Source organism: Cladophialophora psammophila, assembly GCF_000585535.1.
Source record: "Cladophialophora psammophila CBS 110553 chromosome Unknown aczJe-supercont1.6, whole genome shotgun sequence".
Taxonomy (NCBI): domain Eukaryota; kingdom Fungi; phylum Ascomycota; class Eurotiomycetes; order Chaetothyriales; family Herpotrichiellaceae; genus Cladophialophora; species Cladophialophora psammophila.
Genome location: NW_006912927.1, coordinates 424171 through 444833, shown reverse-complemented (window position 1 = coordinate 444833; position 20663 = coordinate 424171). Strand labels below are relative to the sequence as shown.

The 20663-nt window shown below is 53.4% G+C and overlaps 8 protein-coding genes across 8 annotated transcripts; 3 read left to right on the top strand and 5 right to left on the bottom strand.

Annotated features, from left to right (window-relative positions):
* Nucleotides 1–42: 42 nt before the first annotated feature.
* A1O5_04498 (uncharacterized protein) lies at nucleotides 43–1395 on the bottom strand (the record flags this gene model as incomplete). Its single annotated transcript, XM_007745103.1, has 5 exons — nucleotides 43–72; nucleotides 195–744; nucleotides 797–918; nucleotides 967–1259; nucleotides 1326–1395. The coding sequence occupies 5 exons, from the start codon at nucleotides 1393–1395 to the stop codon at nucleotides 43–45; spliced, it is 1065 nt and encodes a 354-aa protein (XP_007743293.1).
* Nucleotides 1396–4179: 2784 nt separating this feature from the next.
* On the top strand, nucleotides 4180–5565 carry A1O5_04497 (uncharacterized protein; the record flags this gene model as incomplete). Its single annotated transcript, XM_007745102.1, has 1 exon — nucleotides 4180–5565. The coding sequence occupies one exon, from the start codon at nucleotides 4180–4182 to the stop codon at nucleotides 5563–5565; it is 1386 nt and encodes a 461-aa protein (XP_007743292.1).
* Nucleotides 5566–6481: 916 nt separating this feature from the next.
* On the top strand, nucleotides 6482–7372 carry A1O5_04496 (uncharacterized protein; the record flags this gene model as incomplete). Its single annotated transcript, XM_007745101.1, has 1 exon — nucleotides 6482–7372. One exon carries the CDS (start codon nucleotides 6482–6484, stop codon nucleotides 7370–7372), a length of 891 nt encoding a protein of 296 aa, XP_007743291.1.
* A 640-nt stretch (nucleotides 7373–8012) lies between these two features.
* A1O5_04495 (uncharacterized protein) lies at nucleotides 8013–10619 on the top strand (the record flags this gene model as incomplete). The annotated part of the gene is made up of 4 exons (XM_007745100.1): nucleotides 8013–8103; nucleotides 8167–8791; nucleotides 8853–9089; nucleotides 9155–10619. The coding sequence occupies 4 exons, from the start codon at nucleotides 8013–8015 to the stop codon at nucleotides 10617–10619; spliced, it is 2418 nt and encodes an 805-aa protein (XP_007743290.1).
* Nucleotides 10620–12121: 1502 nt separating this feature from the next.
* On the bottom strand, nucleotides 12122–13519 carry A1O5_04494 (uncharacterized protein; the record flags this gene model as incomplete). Its single annotated transcript, XM_007745099.1, has 1 exon — nucleotides 12122–13519. One exon carries the CDS (start codon nucleotides 13517–13519, stop codon nucleotides 12122–12124), a length of 1398 nt encoding a protein of 465 aa, XP_007743289.1.
* Nucleotides 13520–14116: 597 nt separating this feature from the next.
* On the bottom strand, nucleotides 14117–15406 carry A1O5_04493 (uncharacterized protein; the record flags this gene model as incomplete). Its single annotated transcript, XM_007745098.1, has 1 exon — nucleotides 14117–15406. The coding sequence occupies one exon, from the start codon at nucleotides 15404–15406 to the stop codon at nucleotides 14117–14119; it is 1290 nt and encodes a 429-aa protein (XP_007743288.1).
* A 718-nt stretch (nucleotides 15407–16124) lies between these two features.
* A1O5_04492 (uncharacterized protein) lies at nucleotides 16125–17483 on the bottom strand (the record flags this gene model as incomplete). Its single annotated transcript, XM_007745097.1, has 2 exons — nucleotides 16125–17017; nucleotides 17069–17483. The coding sequence occupies 2 exons, from the start codon at nucleotides 17481–17483 to the stop codon at nucleotides 16125–16127; spliced, it is 1308 nt and encodes a 435-aa protein (XP_007743287.1).
* A 728-nt stretch (nucleotides 17484–18211) lies between these two features.
* Nucleotides 18212–20463, bottom strand: A1O5_04491 (uncharacterized protein; the record flags this gene model as incomplete). Its single annotated transcript, XM_007745096.1, has 5 exons — nucleotides 18212–18932; nucleotides 19047–19468; nucleotides 19605–20039; nucleotides 20144–20281; nucleotides 20371–20463. The coding sequence occupies 5 exons, from the start codon at nucleotides 20461–20463 to the stop codon at nucleotides 18212–18214; spliced, it is 1809 nt and encodes a 602-aa protein (XP_007743286.1).
* Nucleotides 20464–20663: the final 200 nt, after the last annotated feature.

The window sequence follows — 20663 nt, the reverse complement described above, 5'->3', positions numbered from 1 at the left end:
GTTGCCGTCTCGTTCCATAGTGTCTTCACTCTGGCCCTGAGATCATCTGTCCAGAAAAACCTCCTCAATACCCTGTCGGGGATGTCGGTGTCAGCTATTGCGTGTGGAAAGCGCGCTTTGAACCGTGCAAATAATCCTTTGCCGATAGGATGCAGCATTTTGGCGCCTGGTGGCTTCCAAGAGTCTAGAGTTACCATCCAAACCCATAACATGCAATCTTCGTCGTCAGCCGCTTCCGCAAGATGTGTGCGCAGATTCGCAGGAGGCTCTAGGATGACGGGCGCTCGTAGGAGTCGCATCGTTAGAGCACGGAGAACGCCGGTGTAGACAACTGTAGAGGCGCGGATTGCAGAGTATGCATTGCAGCACCAGAGAAGCAGAGCAAGAGTCAGAGGTTTGAGCAAGGGGTGCACATTGTCCTCAGGCGCGAGGAGCCAAGGGCAAGCGTCGCTAAATGAGTCGTACTTGCGTCGCTCTGAGTGAAAAGGGTTTGCGGTTGCGGAGAAAGGTACGTAGACCGTGCTGCCGAAACAGCGGCGAACGGTAGCAGCGATGCGAGACAGTAACTCGATCATCTCGAGGGGCAGTAGGCGGTGGCGGGCTAGGCACTGGAAGCCGTCCGGGAAAACGCTAATGATTGTAAAAAACCGTGGGGAAAGTGGGAACGGTGGGTATTTTGGACGGTAGCGTCGTGGAGGCACAAGGGTGCTCGGGCCTCGCTCAAGAGAATAGATGTTGTCAAATCTGACAGACGAACGGGTTAGTCCTTGTTGATGAAAGACAGGTCACAACTGACTGCATAAATGTCGCCTTTTCGAATCCATCATGGCCCAGAGCGTCCAGTCCTCCTCGGGCCCTTACCAACCGAGCAAGGTTAATTCGGTGCATGTTTGCTGACGACTGTTGGCCGATTGCTATCTGCGTGGCACTTAGCACAGTCACGTCAAAGCAAAACGAAGGACATACGTCGATAGCAATGAGAAACAGAATGGTAGCGAGCATCATATTGGTCGGTTGTGTCGTTTTCTCGATCTCATGCCGCAGATGGGTAATTGCCTTTGCTTGATGTAATAGGACTGAGAAGGTGGGCTTTCTTCCAGAACTCCTTAACAAGTCTGCGGTAACGCACAGTCTGGCAATGCCCGCATGGTAAAAGCTTTCGCTCTCGGTAATGCACTCGAGGAATAGGGAAGTGTAGACACTGGTAATGTTGAATATTTCGTAGACTGGACGGAGGGCGGGTGCTGCAATATTGGCGACTTGGAAAGTCCGACACTGTTAGTCCGTTGTGTGCGAACATGGTGTGAGGACATGGAAGCGCTTACAGTAATCCACCGCCTGGTATGCGTTTTCGTCTTTGTCATACGGAAGCCAGTAGAGGGGATCGACGCTCATAGCTGGAGGATATGGTCTTGCAGCCCTGGAATTATGTCTTCTGTCTTGAGGTATACTGCCCGCTCGACTCGAAATGAGTACATGTCTAGATTTAGACTGAGCTTGTGTGGTTCGGGATGCGCTGCGTTGAAAGGAAGCTCGCGCTGTAGAAGCTGCGGAGCCACCTGGCTCTTCTCTCGAGATAGAAGCTTCTGCGAGATGCTGTTGATTCTGCTCAGGACTGCTGGATGGGAATGGATATACGAGTGGGCCCTTTAGAGGGTGGATACGGTGCCCTGATGGTCCTTGTCCTAGAACGAGTGGTGCTCGTGCCCTTGTGGATGCGTGAGAGATTTTAGCGGCGTGAGCTCTGGCCGCGGTCTGATTCTTCTCCAAGGAGCCTCGTTCGAGCTGGTGGGGGGTTGAGATCACAAACAGGAATCTAGAATTGTCTTCCTCGTCCATGACTGGGATGGTTGTGTCAATTGCCGTTTTGGAGTGGAATTGCTGGCCCCGGGCATGGGACGGTTACCTTTATATTATTTTTGATAGAGGTAACCACGCACTGTGATCGACAAGAGCGGAGGATGGATGGGCCAAAATTCCCGAGAGCTTCCCGGCCCGTATGTTCAAGCAGGGGGGTTGATTGACTCGGTGGCTGGGTGTCACGTTGTAAGAGTCGAGCAATATACCACAGCAGCACTATACCAGTCCCTTTTGCCAGGACAGTAATGAGAGAGACTGGGCGTATTGCGCACATGCTGATCTGCGATAGTACAAATGCAATAGAATCAAGAGAAGTGCAAGCACAGTGAATCAGGTACCTACCTATGTACCTTAGCACTCGGTACTGCGATTCTTCTGGGGATAGGGCTTGGAGGACAAGAAAGAGTAGTAGGTGAGTAGGCTGGATGAGAAGGGAGCTGACTAAGGGGCACATCGCAGGACTGCACAGCCCTTCACATACCGACCCAGCTCGCCAGGAACCAGCTTTTACATACCTAGAAAGAGACACTGACTGGCCTCGGCTATTAACAGGAAATGGTTTCCAACACGTTGCGCCGAACTCGATAGATATAAACGAAGCAGCTAGTCACTCACTCACTCACGCACTCACCCACCCACCCGTTCGGTCACTCGTTCTCTTCTCGTCAAGGTCAAGGCGGCGTGGGTTCTGCGCCCAATGGCCTTGAGGAGTGACGAATCGTGCTGACAAATAGGTTCGTTCCTGCGAGCTCCAGGATTCCCTTTAGGGTTGTCTATCGCGTGTCATTTGGGGGCGCGGAGAGATTCCATGCGATTACGAGTTGGTTGTGGGTTGGATGTAGTGGGAAACAACAAGCGACAGGAGTACGAACAAAGAAAAAAGACGTCTCGAAGGATGAGGAGGGGGGACTGGAGGGGGAGACGAGAGGGTGGAAGGTTGCACCCCGCCGGTGCCCCTTACTTTTTTTTTTTATTTTTTTTAATTGTTTTCCTTTGCTGGTCGCTTGCATGCAGCTAGAGCGGCCACTAATCGGCAGTTCCCAGAGCTCGCAGGCACCCGGGCGCCCATAAGATAAGTAAGTACGGTAACAAGTCGGTTTGGCGTCCGGGTCAGTGGACACTGGACAGTGCAGATAAGTAGTCACAGCGGGTGGCTTGCCTGGCGCTCAAATGGAGACCTGGGGATCACGGTGAAAGAATTGAGCACTACCCAAGTACCTAGGGTAAGTAAGTACTTATTGGGTATGTAGGTAGGTAGACCCTGACGCCTAGCGGCCCCTCTTGGCCCGATGGTCCCTGCTGTCCCTGCTGTCCCTGCTGTCCCTGCTGTCCCTGCTGTCCCTGCTGTCCCTGCTGTCCCTGCTGCCCCTGTTAGCTCTGCTGGTGGTTCCGTTGACCCTGCTTGCCCTGCTCACTCCCTGCTGGCCTCTCGTTTTTGTCCCTCCCCGTTGGCTTTCCTCGGGCAGACGGATCCACCGTTGTACCCATGCAGATCACAGCCTAGGGAGCCTAGCTCCTCTCCTCGTAGGCTGTCGCGGCCCAAGCTCCAAAATTTCTCTCCTCCTGCTGCAGATGGCGCTCAGATGGCACTCAGATGGTAGATCCAAAAGTGACCCAGTGTCTTCCTTGCTCCCCCCCCGAAAATGCCACATAAAAATCCACTCCATCTCGGCTTCAGGCACAAACCAACGTCATCAAAGAGGCAGACGAACAGAATGCCACGAGGGAATCTGTTTAGCACTGTCGCTTCAATCCGCTCATTCTTTTTTCAGCTGCTACCCTAGCTACTCCTTTGTACCTCCTACTTGGTAAGGGTCCTGCTCCCGACAACAGCCAAACTGCGCACTGCGACTGCTGTAAACGCCTGTCGCTACAGGACTGCCCACACAATTTCAATCTCAATCTCGACCGCACCTTCACCTCAAGGCTCCTACCACCTCAACCTCATCAGACACACACACTCTCTCTCTCATATCCGCTCCCGCTCGACTCCCTCTCTTCTTCCCCATGAACTTATCGTCGACATCATCATCACCATCATCGTCATCATCATCATCATCATCACCACCACGACGTTCGCATCTACAACCTCCTCTATATATCTGACTGCATTTGCCTGTCATCTCCCTTGCACGTCTCGGCACTCGTCCGTCTCAGACGTCATCCTCAGGTCTCGCCTTGTCCAGTCACGACGCCAATTTTACTCTCTTTGGGCACACGTCGAAGGTGTTGAGACGGCATTATCTTGAGGATTTACTCCTTCCACCACACACGGTTTCTTATTTGACTTACCTTGAACCATACTGTCCCAGCCCACAGATGGCTCCCCGATCTCCGACGCACGCATTCGATCCCACTCCGGCCCTCGAGCATGACCCAGACAACTTTTCTCCTCTCAACCACCCCCGGACAATAAGCTCGTCCCTTGATCCCCGAGCCGTTCGTTTCTCAGACCCTCCCTCAATGCCGATCAAAGGCCGTCACTCTATAGCCACCACCAATGTGCCTCTACTTCCCCCGGTATCTTCTGCCAGTCAACTACCCAAGCATGGCTTTCAGATGACAAATCCCACCCCCGAGGTGGACATCACTGCCTATATGGAGCAATGCCGGTTGTGGAATACTCAGCTGAGACAGTCTCATGAAAGCGAGCGAAAAGCCTGGGCCATTGAACGGACGGCGCTCAAGGCTCGCATAAGCGAATTAGAACAGACACTCAACAAGAGCAGAGATCCTAAGAGGAGATCGAGTAATGACTCGACTGCCACAAGTCTTCGTTCTTTCAAGTCAGATTTTCAGCCGTTTGGGATCAATGGCAAACACCGTCCTCGGATCTCTCCTGAACCAACCATTACAGAATCGCCCGTCTGGAAAGGTCCTGAATCCACTCCGCCCGTAACCAGAGTCTTCGCCAGTGATGACGAAGTGTGTCATCTGCCAAGCATTTCGGAAGATGAGGCCATGCCCGCTCTGTCCAAGGAGGTCTCGCCGACCTCTGGCGGCCAAGAGAATATTCCGATACCTATCGAGAAGGTTGACAACACCCTTGATGGGATTACCCTCAAATCGGCTGCCTTGACCTCCTCGTTCGATAAGGAAATAACCAGTCCACAGTTCGCTAGCCCTGCTTTGTCGCCTGTACCACAGCCCAACAAAGAGGAGCCTTGGAGACTCGATGTGAGCACTCTCATATCGCCGCTGGATGAGAAGTTGAAAAGACATGCTGGCCATACACCCATGGCGTTCGATGGCAATCTATCCTCGGACGTCGCGAGCAACGCATTGACACCGAAGCAAGAGAATCCTCTTGCTCCCGCCCCGACACAACGTCCACCACTTCGTCCTTCGGAGAACTCTGACTCCTACTTTTCGTTATCTTCAGCCCCCGAGGAAAAGGCAAAAGAGCCTCAAGAGCCAGAACCAGCCCACGAGACGCTTCATGATCCTCCGCTGAAAGGGCCACTCATGCTTGATCCCAACGCTAAGACCGTTGAGTCGGTTGAGTTTTTAAACATCCTCGATGGTAGGCTCATCGAAGAGAAAGAACAGCAGGACAGGGCCGAGTCCAATTTGTCAGGCGGCAGCAGCGAGGAGCGGAAAGCAAGTAAGCAACAACCAGGAGAGCCTTCTGCTAACGACGATGACATGCCAAGGTTAAGAATGAAAAACAGTATGAACTTTGGTAGCGCATGGGGTCGGATATAGTCGTCGCCAAAGGGTCAAGGTCAACTTTTTCGTGTTCTTAGCGATCATTGGGCAGGAATGGCATTTAACCTAATCATTGTGTTGGGAAGCATGGCGGAGCGTGTTGGATGGCTGGACACATCACCTTCCATCAGGCTGATTCGGGAAAATTTGGACATTTCCTAGAGCCGGGCCTGGACGGCACGTCTTTCGTGTAACATCGAGAAGAGGCCGGGTCTATCGCACTCTGCTGGAACGGTGGGGGTCAATCCAGGGTCATGCACGGACACTGCGAACCCGTTGGAGCTTTGAGGCGAAGAGATTGAAATTAATCTCTCATTTGTCAAGGCATGTATACACCAGACGTGGATAGTTACATGTCAGAATCATACACTCATTCCAAGTCTCGCTTGACGATCTTTCACCCGACTTGTGCATTCGTGTCTGTGGGACGTTGTCGAGTCAACCTTGTCTTAGTCATCGACTGTGCTCCCCCCGAACCTTCATTGGTATATCCACTGTGCTCAAGATGATTCAACCGAGGACCAAGAGGGTCGTGCCGTATGGAGTTATCCGGGGCATATACGTAGACGTTGGAGTCTGCAAGCGAGCTGGGGATGCGGGGAGGAGACGTACTCTCAGGGTTGGTTTTATATATGCTTGAGATCAGGTCGTGTTGTCAGAAGTCATCAAAAGTCTGCCGGTCGAAACTACGAATTCAACTTGACAACAGTTTGCACACGTTCGGTCGAGATTTGACTCAGAGCCTGGATAGATCCTTGGATTCTTTGGATCGTCTGTTTGGTCTCTCTTTGGGGCGACTTCGCCTCGGACACGTGCGGCCAGGGTGGACGAGGACGTGGAGCGGGAGAACAGCATAGCAAGGCAGGATCAAGGCGAGATCGACAGTAGTCACTGTTAGCGTCTCTCCAGCAAGATGGGCTCCATCGACACGGGCCCCAACACCAACACCTCACCTGACATCCGATTCGCCTCCCGCACGCCCGAGTCCACCATCATCTCGGCGCAAAAGCACCTCCAGGACCATGGCTGGGCCGTCATCCCGGACGTGCTCTCGCCAGAAGAAAACTCGCTCGTGCTGTCGCACCTGTGGGAGGCGGCCGAGAAATTCCGCAAGCAGGGAGACGACACGTTCATGCCAACGCTGGACCCAAACGCGTCCAACATCCGCGTCTTCTACCTGATGGCCCTGGACAAGATCTTCCGCGATCTGATCCAGCATCCGGTGGCCGTGAAGATGGTGGAGATGGTGCTGGGCGAGAACTGGCTGATTAGCAATTTCACCGCCAACATCGCGAGGCCGGGCTCCAAGAGCATGGCGCTGCACAGCGATCAGTCGCTGGTGATGCCCGAGCCCTGGATGTCAACGTGGGCGTTGAACGTGATCTGGTGTCTGGACGACGTGTACCTGGAGAACGGGGCCACGTTGTTCATCCCGGGCAGTGACAAGTGGACGACCCGCAACGACATTGCCAAAAATGCACGCTCGCTTCTGCGGCCCTTTGAGGCCAAAGCCGGGAGCATCGTGCTCATGAACGGACGCGTGTGGCATACTTCGGGCTCCAACGTGACCAAGGACAAGGACCGGGCGTTGCTGTTCGGGTACTACACCGTGCCGTTCTTGAGGCAGCAGGTCAATTGGACGGCCAAGATGCCCGATGAGGTCAAGAAGGAGCTGTCGCAGGAGCTGACGGAGAAGCTGGGCATGCAAGTGCACGCGAACATGGCGCAAGTGAGTCTGTTGAAGTACTTGGACGAGGTGTTTCCGCCTGAAGATGAGCGGGCTGGGGAGAAGTTGAGTTATTGATAATTGATGGGTAGGGGCACTTTCTTTGCCTCCTCCGCTGAACTTTTTACTCCCAATCAATCCAATTCACTTTCACTTTCACTTTCACTTTCACTTTGCGGACGCATCTCGTCGTCCATCCAAAGAGTGTTAGTAGTTGCTCCTTTCTCAATCGGGCTCGAGGAGGAACGCGGTTTGATCGTCATTAGTTAGCAAACTCAATCCAAGCAGCGGTGCTGATTAAGCCAAGTCAAGCTTTCGCAACGCCAATCAAGCAATGAGTTTCAGGCACTGGATGTTTCCGTGTGGGCAGCGAGGCAGCTCGGGATCTTTTCAGGGATAGACGACCTGGCGACCTGGGCAGAAACGGATGGAGATGCCACCAGGCCTCATTACATAGGCTAATAAGGCCTGACACCTGGTGCGATCGCTGGTGGAATGGGGGCCGCAGATCGCAGGAGTCCATCGTCCCCTGCGCTGCCCCTCAATTCCCTCTCCTTATCACTTGCTCTTCCTTGGTTTGCAGAGACTCCCAAACCATTCTACCCTTTCAGGGATGGAGGCGCGAAACATGGCAGCCTCTCGACCCCATCTCGCACTTTCATAACACCAAAGCACGCGGTGTCCTCAAGCAGCAGCCCAGAGACCGTCACTCGAGAAGATGGCGTCCGACGTGCAACAACCGGCGGTCGACGCAGCAGGCACTCGTGACGAGCAACAGAACGGACTCACCACGCAAACCAAAGTTGGAGGTCAGCCGGTCCGGTCTCTAGGGTTATGAAATATGAAATGGGCTCGAGTTGACAGATCTCCAGACGATGGCCGCGTCAACCTCACCATCCATGAAATCAGTGAACTCCTCGCAACCCAGATCGAGCAACTCCAGCTCTCGCGCGTCCAAGAGGGCCTCGCTGCGCCTCCACAGACGGCACATGCCCTCTTAGAGTCGAGTCGAAGACCTTCCAAAATCCCTCCGTCTCTCAATGTCGTCGTCCAGGTCGTCGGGTCGCGAGGCGACGTTCAACCCTTCGTCGCACTGGGGCTGGTGCTGAAGAACCAGTACGGCCACCGCGTCCGTCTCGCGACGCACGGGACGTTCGAGAAATTCGTTGAGGAAAACGGTCTCGAGTTCTTCGATATCGGCGGGGACCCGGCGGAACTCATGGCCTTCATGGTCAAGAACCCCGGCTTGATCCCGGGGATGAAATCCCTCAAGGCGGGCGACGTGGGGAAGAGACGCAGAGGCATGGCTGAGATTCTGGAAGGATGCTGGAGGTCGTGCGCCGATTTCGACGAGGTGAAAGACGAGGGAAATGCAGCGGGAGCAGCGGCGCCGAAAAAGAAACCGTTCGTCGCGCACGCCATCATCGCGAACCCCCCTAGTTTTGCACATATCCATTGCGCCGAGAAGTTGGGCATCCCGTTACATTTGATGTTCACGTAAGTGGATGTCCTCGGTTCTTTGTCTTGAGATATTTATGCTGAGCGAGGATGATCTCAGGATGCCCTGGTCGCCGACTCGCGAGTTTCCCCAACCTATCGCGAACATCAAGTCGTCAAAGGCGAGCGGAAGCATGACCAATGAAATGAGCTATACGCTGGTCGACATGATGACCTGGGAAGGCCTGGGCGACATCACAAACAAATTCAGAAAGGAGACGCTGGGTCTGCACATCCTCTCCCAGGCGGCGGCAACGGATATGCTTCATCGTCTACGAATCCCTTATACCTATTGCTGGTGAGTCTGTCAACCTTGAGCCACCAGGAACCAATGGGACTCTCAATTGATAAGGCGATGATTAGGTCTCCGACACTTATTCCAAAGCCCAAGGACTGGGGCCCTCACATTACCATTGCAGGCTTTTACTTTCTCTCGCTGGCGTCAAACTACCATCCAGATCCCACTCTTGCCGAGTTCCTTGCAGCAGGTCCACCGCCTGTTTACATTGGCTTCGGCTCCATCGTCGTAGACGATCCCAACGCAATGACGAAACTCATCTTCGATGCGGTCAAAAAGACCGGGCAACGCGCTTTGGTGTCCAAGGGATGGGGTGGTCTCGGAGGAGACGATCTGGGAAAACCTGACAACGTGTATATGCTGGGCAATGTACCACATGATTGGCTGTTCCGACACGTTTCCTGTGTGGTGCATCACGGTGGTGCTGGTACAACTGCTGCTGGAATCGCCCTGGGTCGCCCAACGGTCATCGTCCCCTTCTTTGGCGACCAGCCATTCTGGGGAGCCATGGTTGCCAGAGCCGGGGCGGGACCAACGCCGGTTCCGTCCAAAGAACTGACGGCAGATCGACTGGCGAATGCCATCCTCGAGGCGCTGAAACCCGAAACTCTAGAGCGGGCACGCGAACTGGGCGAGCGCATCAAAGAAGAAAAGGGCACCGAAGTCGGCGCAGCGAGTTTCCATACCCAAATGGGTGTCAACCACCTTCGGTGTCAGATGGCCCCGTCACGGCCGGCCGTTTGGTCCGTCAAGACCAAAGGGTCCAACACGGAAGATATCAGATTAAGCGCTTTTGCAGCCACGGTGCTAGGCAATGAAGGTTTACTGGACGTGAACCAGCTCACGATCTACCGCCCTTGCGAATACCCCGTCGAATTCGGCACCATCAGTTCTCATGTCGTCGGACCCAATCCGGTGCTGAGTACCATGGGCTCCATCACGTCGTCAATTGTGCATATTCCCATCAACATTGCGAAGGCTTGGGCAGGCGTGGTCTACGAACCCTACAAGGGCGCCAGATCCGACGGCTGGAAAGGGTTTGGAAAAGGCCTAGGACGGGGCATTGGGCATTTGATTTTCCGTCAGCGGGGACTGGTGATTGGTCACGCTGCTTACGGAGTCAGGGCCTTGTACGACCTGATCAAGAAGAAATTAGACGGAGATCCAACCTTGAGTTACATCCTCGCCACGAGGTATATCGAGGGGTTTGAGGAGGTGAACAAGGCGACGAAGGAGGAGAAGCTCGAGGTGGTCACGAGGTGGAACGAGATGAAGCCCGAGCTGAAGATGATCGACTCGAGGACCAGTATTGGTAGCGGTCACTCGGACAAGGCGGAGAGCGAGTCAATCTTGTCCAGGCTAACGAGCCATGGAAGTACAAAGAGTGGGAAGAGCGGGACAAGTGGAAAGAGTCAGAAAAACGACAAGAGTTTCGTGACTGAGACGATCAGCGAGGCAAGCAGCACTCTGGATTCGAGTGTGCCTGCTATGACCAAGTGCGGCGCGAATGAAGCACGGGCCAGTGCTTGACGGAACGGGCTCTGTGATGGATCTTGGAAAGGATGTGCGAATAGGAGGAGACTCTGGGACTTGCCTTTGGACAAGCTGCTGCAATACAGCCTAATGAATTATGATATCTGTGCCACCGAGCCCCATTCCCGGGTCCAGTCTCTCTGCTCGAAGGAGAGAGCGAAAGCTGCGAGAATGTCTGGTGATTTTCCATCTTGACCACGGACTGTCCAGACTTGGACGAACTGAGCAAACATATCAGCGTTTTCATCGAGTTCATGGATAAACAGAACGAGAATGGCTTTCTTTGCCATGCCTCTGGCCCTTCGCAAAAGCAAGCTCCACGGGCGGATGGTTCTAAGCATGAACATCACCACACACTCTTCGTGTCCCTCCTTCCCAAAACATGTGAGTGAGTGACCGTCTGTTTTTACCGTCTGAGACAACAGCTGGTTCACCATCAGCAGCGGATTGAGTCATGGCAGCAGCTCGTGAAGGTGTCTGTCGGTTCTTTACAGCGCCTTGCCCGCCAGAATCGGATCCATCGCGGTGAAGAGCTTCACTCCAGGGGAATCAATGTGCGAGCTGTGTGCAGACGATGTTTTCACGCCTCCCGCGAGGACCAGCCGTGACCCATCATGAAACCTGCTTAGTGAAAGGCCGAATACCCTTGACGACAGAGGATCCTCGCGATCTCTGCTTCCCCGGGGTATAAATACCTGCTGTCCCTCCCCCCCACTCAAGTCAAATCTGGTTTTGGTCGTGCTCCAACAAAGATCCAAGAATATATATAATATATATCAATCAATCAACTCGACCATTCCTTGGTGTGGTCAATGGAAGTCCACACTAGCTTTTTCAAGCACAACCTCGAAGCGGATGCCTTAGAAGCATTCGCAGCAGATCGAAACCAAACGAAAGGATTGTCGTCTTCGCCCAAACAAGCTTCTCGACATTCTCGATGAATGCTTCAGAACAAACCGTCGGTGTAAGCGATCCGCCCCGCCGCTACGATGGGCCAGTCAGAAGAGGAGAATCCAAGGGAGGCACGAGAAATATATACTTATTACTACGTCGCTAGGAATGGCGAAGGTGTATCACGTATTCATGAGTAGACTTGCAAATAAATTCCGAGGCCATGTACTGTAACCTCGTATGTACTCCGTATCTGTCGGACATGCACTGGCTGCCGTCGACTGAATGTCCATTGCATAGCGCGGCATTGATGAATGTTCAAGGGCAAAACGAGAACAGTACAGAGTAATAATAAAGTGTGGTTTGATTCGTGTCTTCATATGTCTTTGTATATATGTGCTCGTCATCAGGGCCACTCCATTCAATCATGAAGCGGAGAACTACTCACCGAGTCTAGTACGGTCTGCTCTTTGGGTGGGGGGGTGGATGCATAACGAGCGAAACACACAATCCTCTTCGTCGACGAGCAGACGCTATAGATTCCCAAACGCGGTCGTAGTGGTCTCTAATAATAATAATAATAAAAAATGGTCCACCTGGTCGGTGTTTTATTGTCTCTCGGCCCATCGAACCCACCGTCTCACCACCTCGTCCACGCCCCTCAGGCCTTCGCGCGTCGCCTCGATCTCGAACCACTCTTTGTGTTCGCGCCCGCACTGCTCGCACTCACTCGTGACGGCTTTTTTCTCCAAGAGCTCGAGGTGGATCAGTCTTTCGACTTTGTGCACGTGCGAGACCTTGTTGCTGTGTCGGCTTGGAGAAGGCGCGCTCGCTGAGCCACGAGCAGGAGGAGTAGAAGTGGGAGTGTTGATGGCGGCGCGGTTGTGGTGCGGATAGTATCGTATCAGCGTGATGTTTTGCCCGCATTGCTTGGTCCATTGACTCATGCGCCGGTGGACGTTGGCTGCGCGGCCGATCTTGAGCGTGATGGTGCGTTTCGCCTGCACTTGGTTCGGCGGCCGCTGGACGGACGCGTACCGGGCAAGGGCTTGATTTGTCCTCTGCAATCTGCGGCTGTACAGTACGTCACCATCATTGTCGTCATCGCCATCATCATCGTCATCGTCCAGAAGAGAGGAAGCCGTCTCGTCGTCAGGTTTCGATACTTCGGATTCGGGCGTGAGCCAGAAAATGTAAATGTATCCAGCCTCATCCGCGGCGGAGATGGGGCGGGACAGCTCTGCGAGCAGTTGCGACGTGGTGTGCGGCGAGAGATTGGATGGGATTAGCGAGAGGAGTGTCTGTGTCTGAGAAAGTGCTGGACTTGGTTTCGGTCGGGCGGGCGTGGTAGGTGACTGCCGCATTTCGGGTTTCACAGAGGATGAAGGCCTTGTCGCTGTGTGATGTTGTCGACGTCTGTCCCTGTCCTCCTTCCGGACTCTTGCTGGAGGTAAATCATCGTCACCATCCGCTTGAATGCAGCAGGCCCAAGAGAGTTTCACGTTCGATTGTGGCGGTGGGGGAGGACGTCGTTTCGGCCGTCGGTGATGCACCACTTCCTCTGGCACCGTCATGAGCGGACTCTCCAGCTGGTTCCAGCCCGATGGCAACGTGTCTCGTCGTTTCACACTCTGCGGATCATGTCGCCGATGGTGCCGCTTCGGCACGTCTTCGTCCAATTCGAGGATCCCCACTTGCTCAATCAATGTGTCAATACTCGATCTCTCTTTCAACGGGTGTAGACTGGTCCGGCCGGCCTGAGCAGCCAATTGCTCGGCCTGGTCCTTGTGTTTCCAGCAATAGAAAGCCGCGGCATTGTGCTCATCCAACACGGCAAGGACCCCGTTGCCTCGACTCGGCGAGGGGGTAGGAGAGTTCTTCGGAGATGCAGCCAGAGGTCTGCGACATGGTCTTCCGGTGGTGGTGATGCCTCTGCAGGTAGTGGCGGGGTTTCTCGAGTCTGAACGAGGGAGCAGAGATTCTGGCGTCTTCCCGCTGAAGGACATATCGTGGGGCCTGCTCAATTAGTACGAAGTGCAGCAACGAGAGAGCGGTGGAAAAGACACAGAAGCAGAAAGAGGGAGGCGTGCGAAGCACCCAAAGTTAGTCGGTCTGCTCTTCAGAGGAGCGGCATGTCACCTTCATCACTGGCATTGAGTGACAACCTCGGAGATCCAAACCGCATGGTCGCGTCCGTCGGGCGAAATGTCCACAGTTCAGATGAAGCTGAAAGTCGAGGACTGGAGCGAGTGGATTGGATGTTGTTCCAGGCATCAAGTGGCTGGCGAGGTGGTTTCGTTGGCTGGGGAATCTTGGGAATCCGAATGGGCGGTGCAAGGTCAGCAAGGTCCAGCCTCGTCACTGGATGACACACACAGACTCAGCCTCATCAGGGCATGTGCTCGATTGCCCCCAGATTGGTGTCACACACACGAGCTTAGCGTTGTACTCAGTACTGCATATATTGTACTCCGTAATTGGCTGGGGTCTCTAATCATACAAAGACGATTCGCATATACACAATAATTCTGTGCAAGCTATACAATGACCACCTGTAACGCCGGGGGGGTATCTTTACGACTCATAAATCGCCAGATAGCTGGTCACGATGACAACTTCAGTCCGCTGAGAAAATCCAGAGCATCGTCCTGTGCACTCTCTAATTCGGCGATGCGAATTTTGAGAGCCGCGGACTCCATCTTCATCATGCTGACCACGTCCCATGCATCTGAAGATCTCAATCCATGACACCGTGGACAATCGTCTCTCGCCATGCTTGCAGACTTCAGCACCGGACTGGCGATGGATGTGTTCTGAGAAGGCGCCGCCGACAATGCCTCAGAGAAGACGCTGACCACGGAGCTCACTTCAGACCCTGCCTCTGATTCTCCGGATGTTGACACGTCGGATGAGCGATAGCGGCGATACTTTGGACGAGGTTTGGAATCAATGTCCTGGGGGACCATACGGATACTCTGCTGTTGGGATTCCAGAGATAGTTGTGCCGATAACTGTGCCCTGAGATCGGCGATCGATTTCTCCTGCTCTGCAGCTCGTTCTGCCATCTCTTGTAATTGCAATTTTAAATGCTCATTCCTCGTCTGGGCAGCCTCGAGTTCGTCTGCCTGCACATTCTTGATTGAGGTGATGGATCTCAGAGACTGTCGCTGCTCTTTGTATGCCTGTTGGAAGCGGCGTATTGTGCCTTCGGCGTTGAGCTGGAGGTTTTTGAAGACGGCCGGCGAAAATTCGTCGGGATGTCCGTGTGGAAAGAGAGCATCGTCAATGTCCAACTGCGCCAATTCATCCCAATTCTCCGGAGCGTTTTGTGTTGTTGTACTCCTCCTGAAGATGTTGAACTTCGACATGGCTGAGACCGGGGGGGCCGGTAAACTGGGCTTTCTGGGGGGTCGTCGTGTCAGAGTATTGTCTATGGAATCTGAACTCATGGAGAAAGCCTCTGCGGTGGTAGCAGCCTCATAGACAGGATCCAACTTTTCCTTGCGAGCGGAAGGCACCAGGGTTATATTGACAGGATCCGAAGATCCCTCAAACCAGCTCGCCAATCCACTCGATTTTCTCTTTGCCGGTGATTCTGCTGAAACAGGGTCCTCCGCAGCCTCTGCGGCTGAGAGTCTCTCCGGCGACAAAGAACGGGTACTTTGAGGCCGCAGAAAGGAAAATGCAGAGGATCTGGTAGGGGAGGAAGACTGGGTGCGGGTGAACAGCGGAGGGAGGTCGACGGTGGTTCTCGATCGTTGGTGGCCTCTAGCCGGTGGCGGAAGGGGAGGAAGGGATGAGGGAGGCTCGTTGTCGTTGAAATCAAAGGGCAATCTGTGTGGATTTGGCGGTGCAAGGGCACCGAAGCCGTGATTAAACGTGTCTTGGGACATGGGGCGGCGGTGATGCAATAGGAGTCACTGTGGTGTGAGAAGAAGCTGGATCGCAGGCTACCCAAGATGACCAGGGTCCGGCCCGCACGGGGAAATCGTGGCAGCCGATCAATTGGAAAACGGAGACAGCGCAGAGGCGCAGCAGCCAATATTGCGACGCCCAAGTCAGAAGAACTCCTCTTCAGACCTGTTTTGCATCAGCACAACTGGTCACTACCTTCTCGACGCCGTCGACTTGTTCTCAACTGAGGCCAGAGTCTGATCAAGAGTCCCGAGTGCCCCGCCTTCCACTGGGCTGCACCAAACGAACCGCCTGAGACCTGGGCGCACAATGGGTAGAGGACAACAACGCAGGAATAGAATCAAAAGAGAGCGAGAGATGCAGAAGAAGTCGTTGGGCGAGCAAGCGAACAGATGTTGGGTCTGGCCTGCCTTTCTATTTTCTCACGGCCATGATGAAAACAACGAGGTTGGAATGGGTGTGAGTGGGTGTGAGTGGGGGACCTCGTAGAGAGGGTCACTCGCCTATCTCAAGCCACAGCCACACGGGGCTGGACGAACTCTCGCCTCACTAGCCTCGTCACCCGTGTTTCATTATCGATACGAGGCAAGACTCGGAGGCCTTCTAGCCTCTTGGCATAGGGGAGTTTAGGGTGGCTGGCTGTGCTGGGTACCCGGTACAAACCACTGTTTCCCCCCCCCCCCGCAGCCTTGGACATCACACAACCAAAGGCGTAAAGGGTGGATGGACTTCGATGCCGATGGTGACATTCCGGTACGTGCAGCCATGGGTGGCGTACCTGGAGGAGAAGACTTTCTCGCCTGCCAAAGCACTCTCTAAGAATCGCCAGGCTGAAGCATCGCCATTGACCTCTTCGTCTTGATGGTTGCCAACTGTATTGACTTCATACAGAACATTGGCCCCGGAAGCGCAGAACTCATCCACGAGCTCTTCGGCTCCTGCAATGGGTACAAACTCGTCGTTGATCGTCTTGTATCCGTAAATGGGCATGTTCCAGGCCCCACGGGTTTCCAAGACCCATTCTTTCGCGAAGATCTTCTTGACCACCGGATCCAGGAGAAACTGTCGGCCAGTGACGAAGTAGTCTTCAAGGACAGTTTGGCCGGCATATCCGAGCAGAGCTGAGACTGCGGACAGGTTCCGAGCAGCAAGGAAGCCTGTTGAGTTGGAAGGTCCCGATGTCTTGAGGCCGCTGAGGAGATAGCTGTAGCCGTCGGGATATTGCTGTAGAGTACCGATGATGCTGCCCGGAACCACTCCCACTCCCGGAGTGCCGTCGAGATACTCAAGAATATATGTCACGTTGCGGCCGAAGCCGCCGATAGCTATGCCGGCGAATTGAAGTTCAGGCGCATACGTGTTCTGTAACTCGGCGGTGAACATGCTCGCTAAGGACCCGCCAGAGTATCCCCACAGGACATATCGAGCTGCAGAATTGTTGATGTAGCCCAGAGACGCACGAACATTGTCAAGGGTCACGTGGCCATACAGTATACCGGCGCTGAAGGCGGCATGCGGACCCTCGTGGTCGGGGACCGTCACGTAGAAACCATTGTCGAGCGCTCGTTGAATATCGGTGAATATAATCCCTTGAGCAAGTCATTAATAAGACCTCACCGAAAATGAAGAGGCAAACTCACCCAGATCGGAGGCTTCGGCGTACAGCAAAACGCTGATGCTAGCATCGACGTCGGCAGTGTTATAGGGGACCTGGTATGACAACAATCCCGGGTGAGTAGTGTTGGGGGTCTTGGGCACGAATAGCGTATTCAAGGCCCACAGAGGCTGGCCGAGACTGTTGGTGGTGCGGAAGACGAATTGGTATGCTGCGGAGCTGGCATTGAAAGTTGAGGATAATGTTGTATTCCTCATACGAAGAATGTCTCCAGGGCGAGCGTTTTCATAGCCTTCAGGTGGTGTGCTGTAGAAAGGATCCTGACTAGGAACCAGTGGAGCTGACTGGCGGCCCTGGAGCGCCTCCATATGTGTTGTTGAACTCGCGATGGCCGCGGCATGTATAGCCGTAATCACCAGTGTGAAAAGAGAGCCCTTCATGTTTTCGTTTGTAACTGTAGAGTATAGAGATTCTCGCCAGACAGCCTTTCCCGGTTACGAACCACAATAGAATATATGGTGAAAAGAGCATTTTGAACCTCTCACTGTAAATATACGTCCTCCTGGAGCGGGCTGAAGGACGCCCCGACACCGACGGTCTTCATTTTCCTATTGATGGCCCGAGAAGTCGGTGCAGAGAGATCACCTATCTCCATGTCCAATAAACATCACATATATACGAAGACAAGTTAGATTGGGACCGGAGGCCGCGTAGTTTATGAGTAAGATAGCCATCTAAGGCTGGGCTGACTAGTAGATCCGAAACGAAACTATAGGCCCTGAATTTCTGTCGTTAACCATGCCGAGTTCCATGGCTATACTAGTATAAAAGGAGCCGAATTTTGGGTTAGTGTTCAATCTCTACGTGTACTGTTAGGTACTCGACGTCCTCGTGGCGTGACCCATAAGCACTTGGGCAGGATGAACTGCTTCCCTTGCTTCACCTTCCAACAGTCTTTTAGGCTGTTCTATCATTGTAGTTTGACCTTGTTGCTCGCCTTTATAACGTTACGGCCTTGCCAAAGTTAATCAAGGTCAGGCTCTCCAGGGCAAAGACGGAGCAAATATAGCTAGAGAGCTCTCCAGTTGATCACATTGATATATGCTACCTCTCTTTGATCTCTTTGTCGGAGTCTTCAGTTTTTAAGAAGAAATTCTTTGGCTGCGAATCACAGTTTGGCCCTGAAGGTAGAGCTGACTTCATCCATGCTGTCGAGACTCTTTATATCTTGCATTGGTGGTCCTCCAAATCCAACGTCTTTGGCAGCCTCTTCTCGCAAGACACCTTTCAAGAGTTTGCCGCCCGCATTCCTTGGTAGAGCGTCGATGAATCTCACACCCCCAGTCAAAGCCTTGTACTTAGTCAGGTGTTGGCCACACCACGCTTTCACGTCCTCTTCAGTTGTAGACCTGCCTTGTCCTAACACCACATAGGCGCGAGGGTGTTCGCCGTCCTTCCCACTGTCAACGAGACTGCCGGAAGATGGAGAAGAGGTGGTGGCATCATGGTACACCTTGACACCAATGACCGCCGCGTCCACAATGGCCGGGTGCTGTAGGAGGACCTTTTCCAACTCCGCAGGGGAAACCTGGAATCCCCTCACCTTAATGAGTTCTTTCTTTCGATCGAGGATGTACCACTTCGCTGTGGCTGCGGTCTCGTTTATAGTTTCGTCAACACTTCGACCATCTGCTTGAATTGTGGTGTTGTCGTCTAGCATCCTTCCGCAAGACACAATGTCGCCTGTCCTGAAATGTCCCTCTTCGTCAAAGGCCTCTCTGTTGGCAGCGGGATTTTTATAGTAGCCTCTTATGATGGTAGGACCTCTAACTAAAAGCTCACCCTTTGCCCCGACAGCCGTGATGTCGTTGTCTTGTTCATCCACGATTCTGTAAGAGAGAGCCCAAGTTAGTCGCAAAGCCTTGGCTTATCCTCTAGATTATTCCCTCCACATGCCGGCTCAAACGAAGCAAGACCAGGAGGAAATGGGGGATGGCACTCACTTGGCGTCTAAATTCGGGATGAATCGTCCAATGCTACCTGTCGAGTCATTTTCCGGATACCAAAACCGGGAAGCCACACAGGTTGTCTCCGTCATCCCCCAGACTTGATTGAAGACGCCATCCGGGGCCAGATGCTTTTCAAATTCGCGCTGATGCACCTTGCCCAATGGCGCAGATCCGGACCTGCACCATTTAACCGAAGTAAGGTCATACCGATTTAGCAGTGGACTGGCCAAAGCCATGACCACAACCGGTGGACTGATGGAGAGGTCGGTTATTTTAAATGCCTGTATTGACTGCAGGAACTCCTGCATCTCGAAACGTCGCATCACGTAGGTCTTGTGGCCCGCTTTGAAAGGGGTGGTGTGACCAACAGGTACGATGGCTGCGTGGAACATGGGCATGTACAAAAGACGTCGGACCTGGCTCAGAGGTTAGCAAGAGATTCCCGAAGCTCGAATGTCTTGCTGTAGTCCTTGTGATTCAATCTCACGGAAGGAACCCGGTCTAAAACACCCAGCTTGACAGGGTCTACGAGGGACAGCAGCAAGGTCCTACCTCCCAAGGTGCCGTATCGGGTACAATTGCCAGAGTATGTTGGGCTATCAGGTTATGATGGGATATCACCGCTGCCTTTGGAAGTCCTGTGGTTCCTGAACTGAACAAAAATGCGGCCGGTGTTGCGCCGCAGATCTCTTCATTGTCGAATCGATCCCAGTCTCGCTCTCCGTGATGCAGAAGTTCGGACCATGTCTGAAATCCCTTTGGCACCTCTTGGCCTTTGACGTTGAATATGCGGACATTGGAGTCGGAAATACCGCAGTCTCCCGACACAGCCTTGATTGCATCCAACAATTCGGGCTCAGTGATGACGAACTTTGCACCGGCAGTCATGAGATGGTGTTTCAGCTCGAAGGGTGTATAGGAGGGATTCGTTCCCACAAAAATGGCCCCAGCGGCGAGTATCTCTAGGAAAAGGACCGAATAATAAATCTAAGGAATTCAATAGTCAACATGGAAACAATTTCGGGTCTCGAGGCCAGAGAGCAGGGATCAAGGATCGCGCTCAGAGAAGAGAAGACCAAGAGAGGCCTTACATCGTTGAAAGAGTGGACGCAGACACATTCACCCTTCTTCAGTCCTGCTGCCCGGAAACCAGCTGCGAGCTTGCGAACCATGGAACGTCCCTGGTTGAGGCACAGTGTCCGTGATGGGTTTGAAGTGTCGATGTATATCTGTCAGAGTGTTAGGTTCAGATGTCCGCCTCCTTCTCCTTTTCCAAAAGATAGCATCTGCGTTTCTTCGGTGATCCTTGATTGCTTACGGGCTTGTCTGGATCATAGTCTGGCCGGTCGAAAATCCATGACAGGAGATCTTGAGTCGGGACCGCCAACTTCCTCTGAGCAAGGAGCGGCATTTTGTCGACAGGCGATGGACGAATTGTGACATTTTCCGTTCCGAAGGCGATATCAGATCAACTGATAAAGGGCCGATTCCACTGTCACTAGAAAGGCTGTGCCGTGACAAATACTTCCTCGAGTTTAGACTAGACAAACCTGACTCCTGCCACCAGCCAACACCAAGTGCCGACCTCAGATGCTTTCGGATGGCTCAACC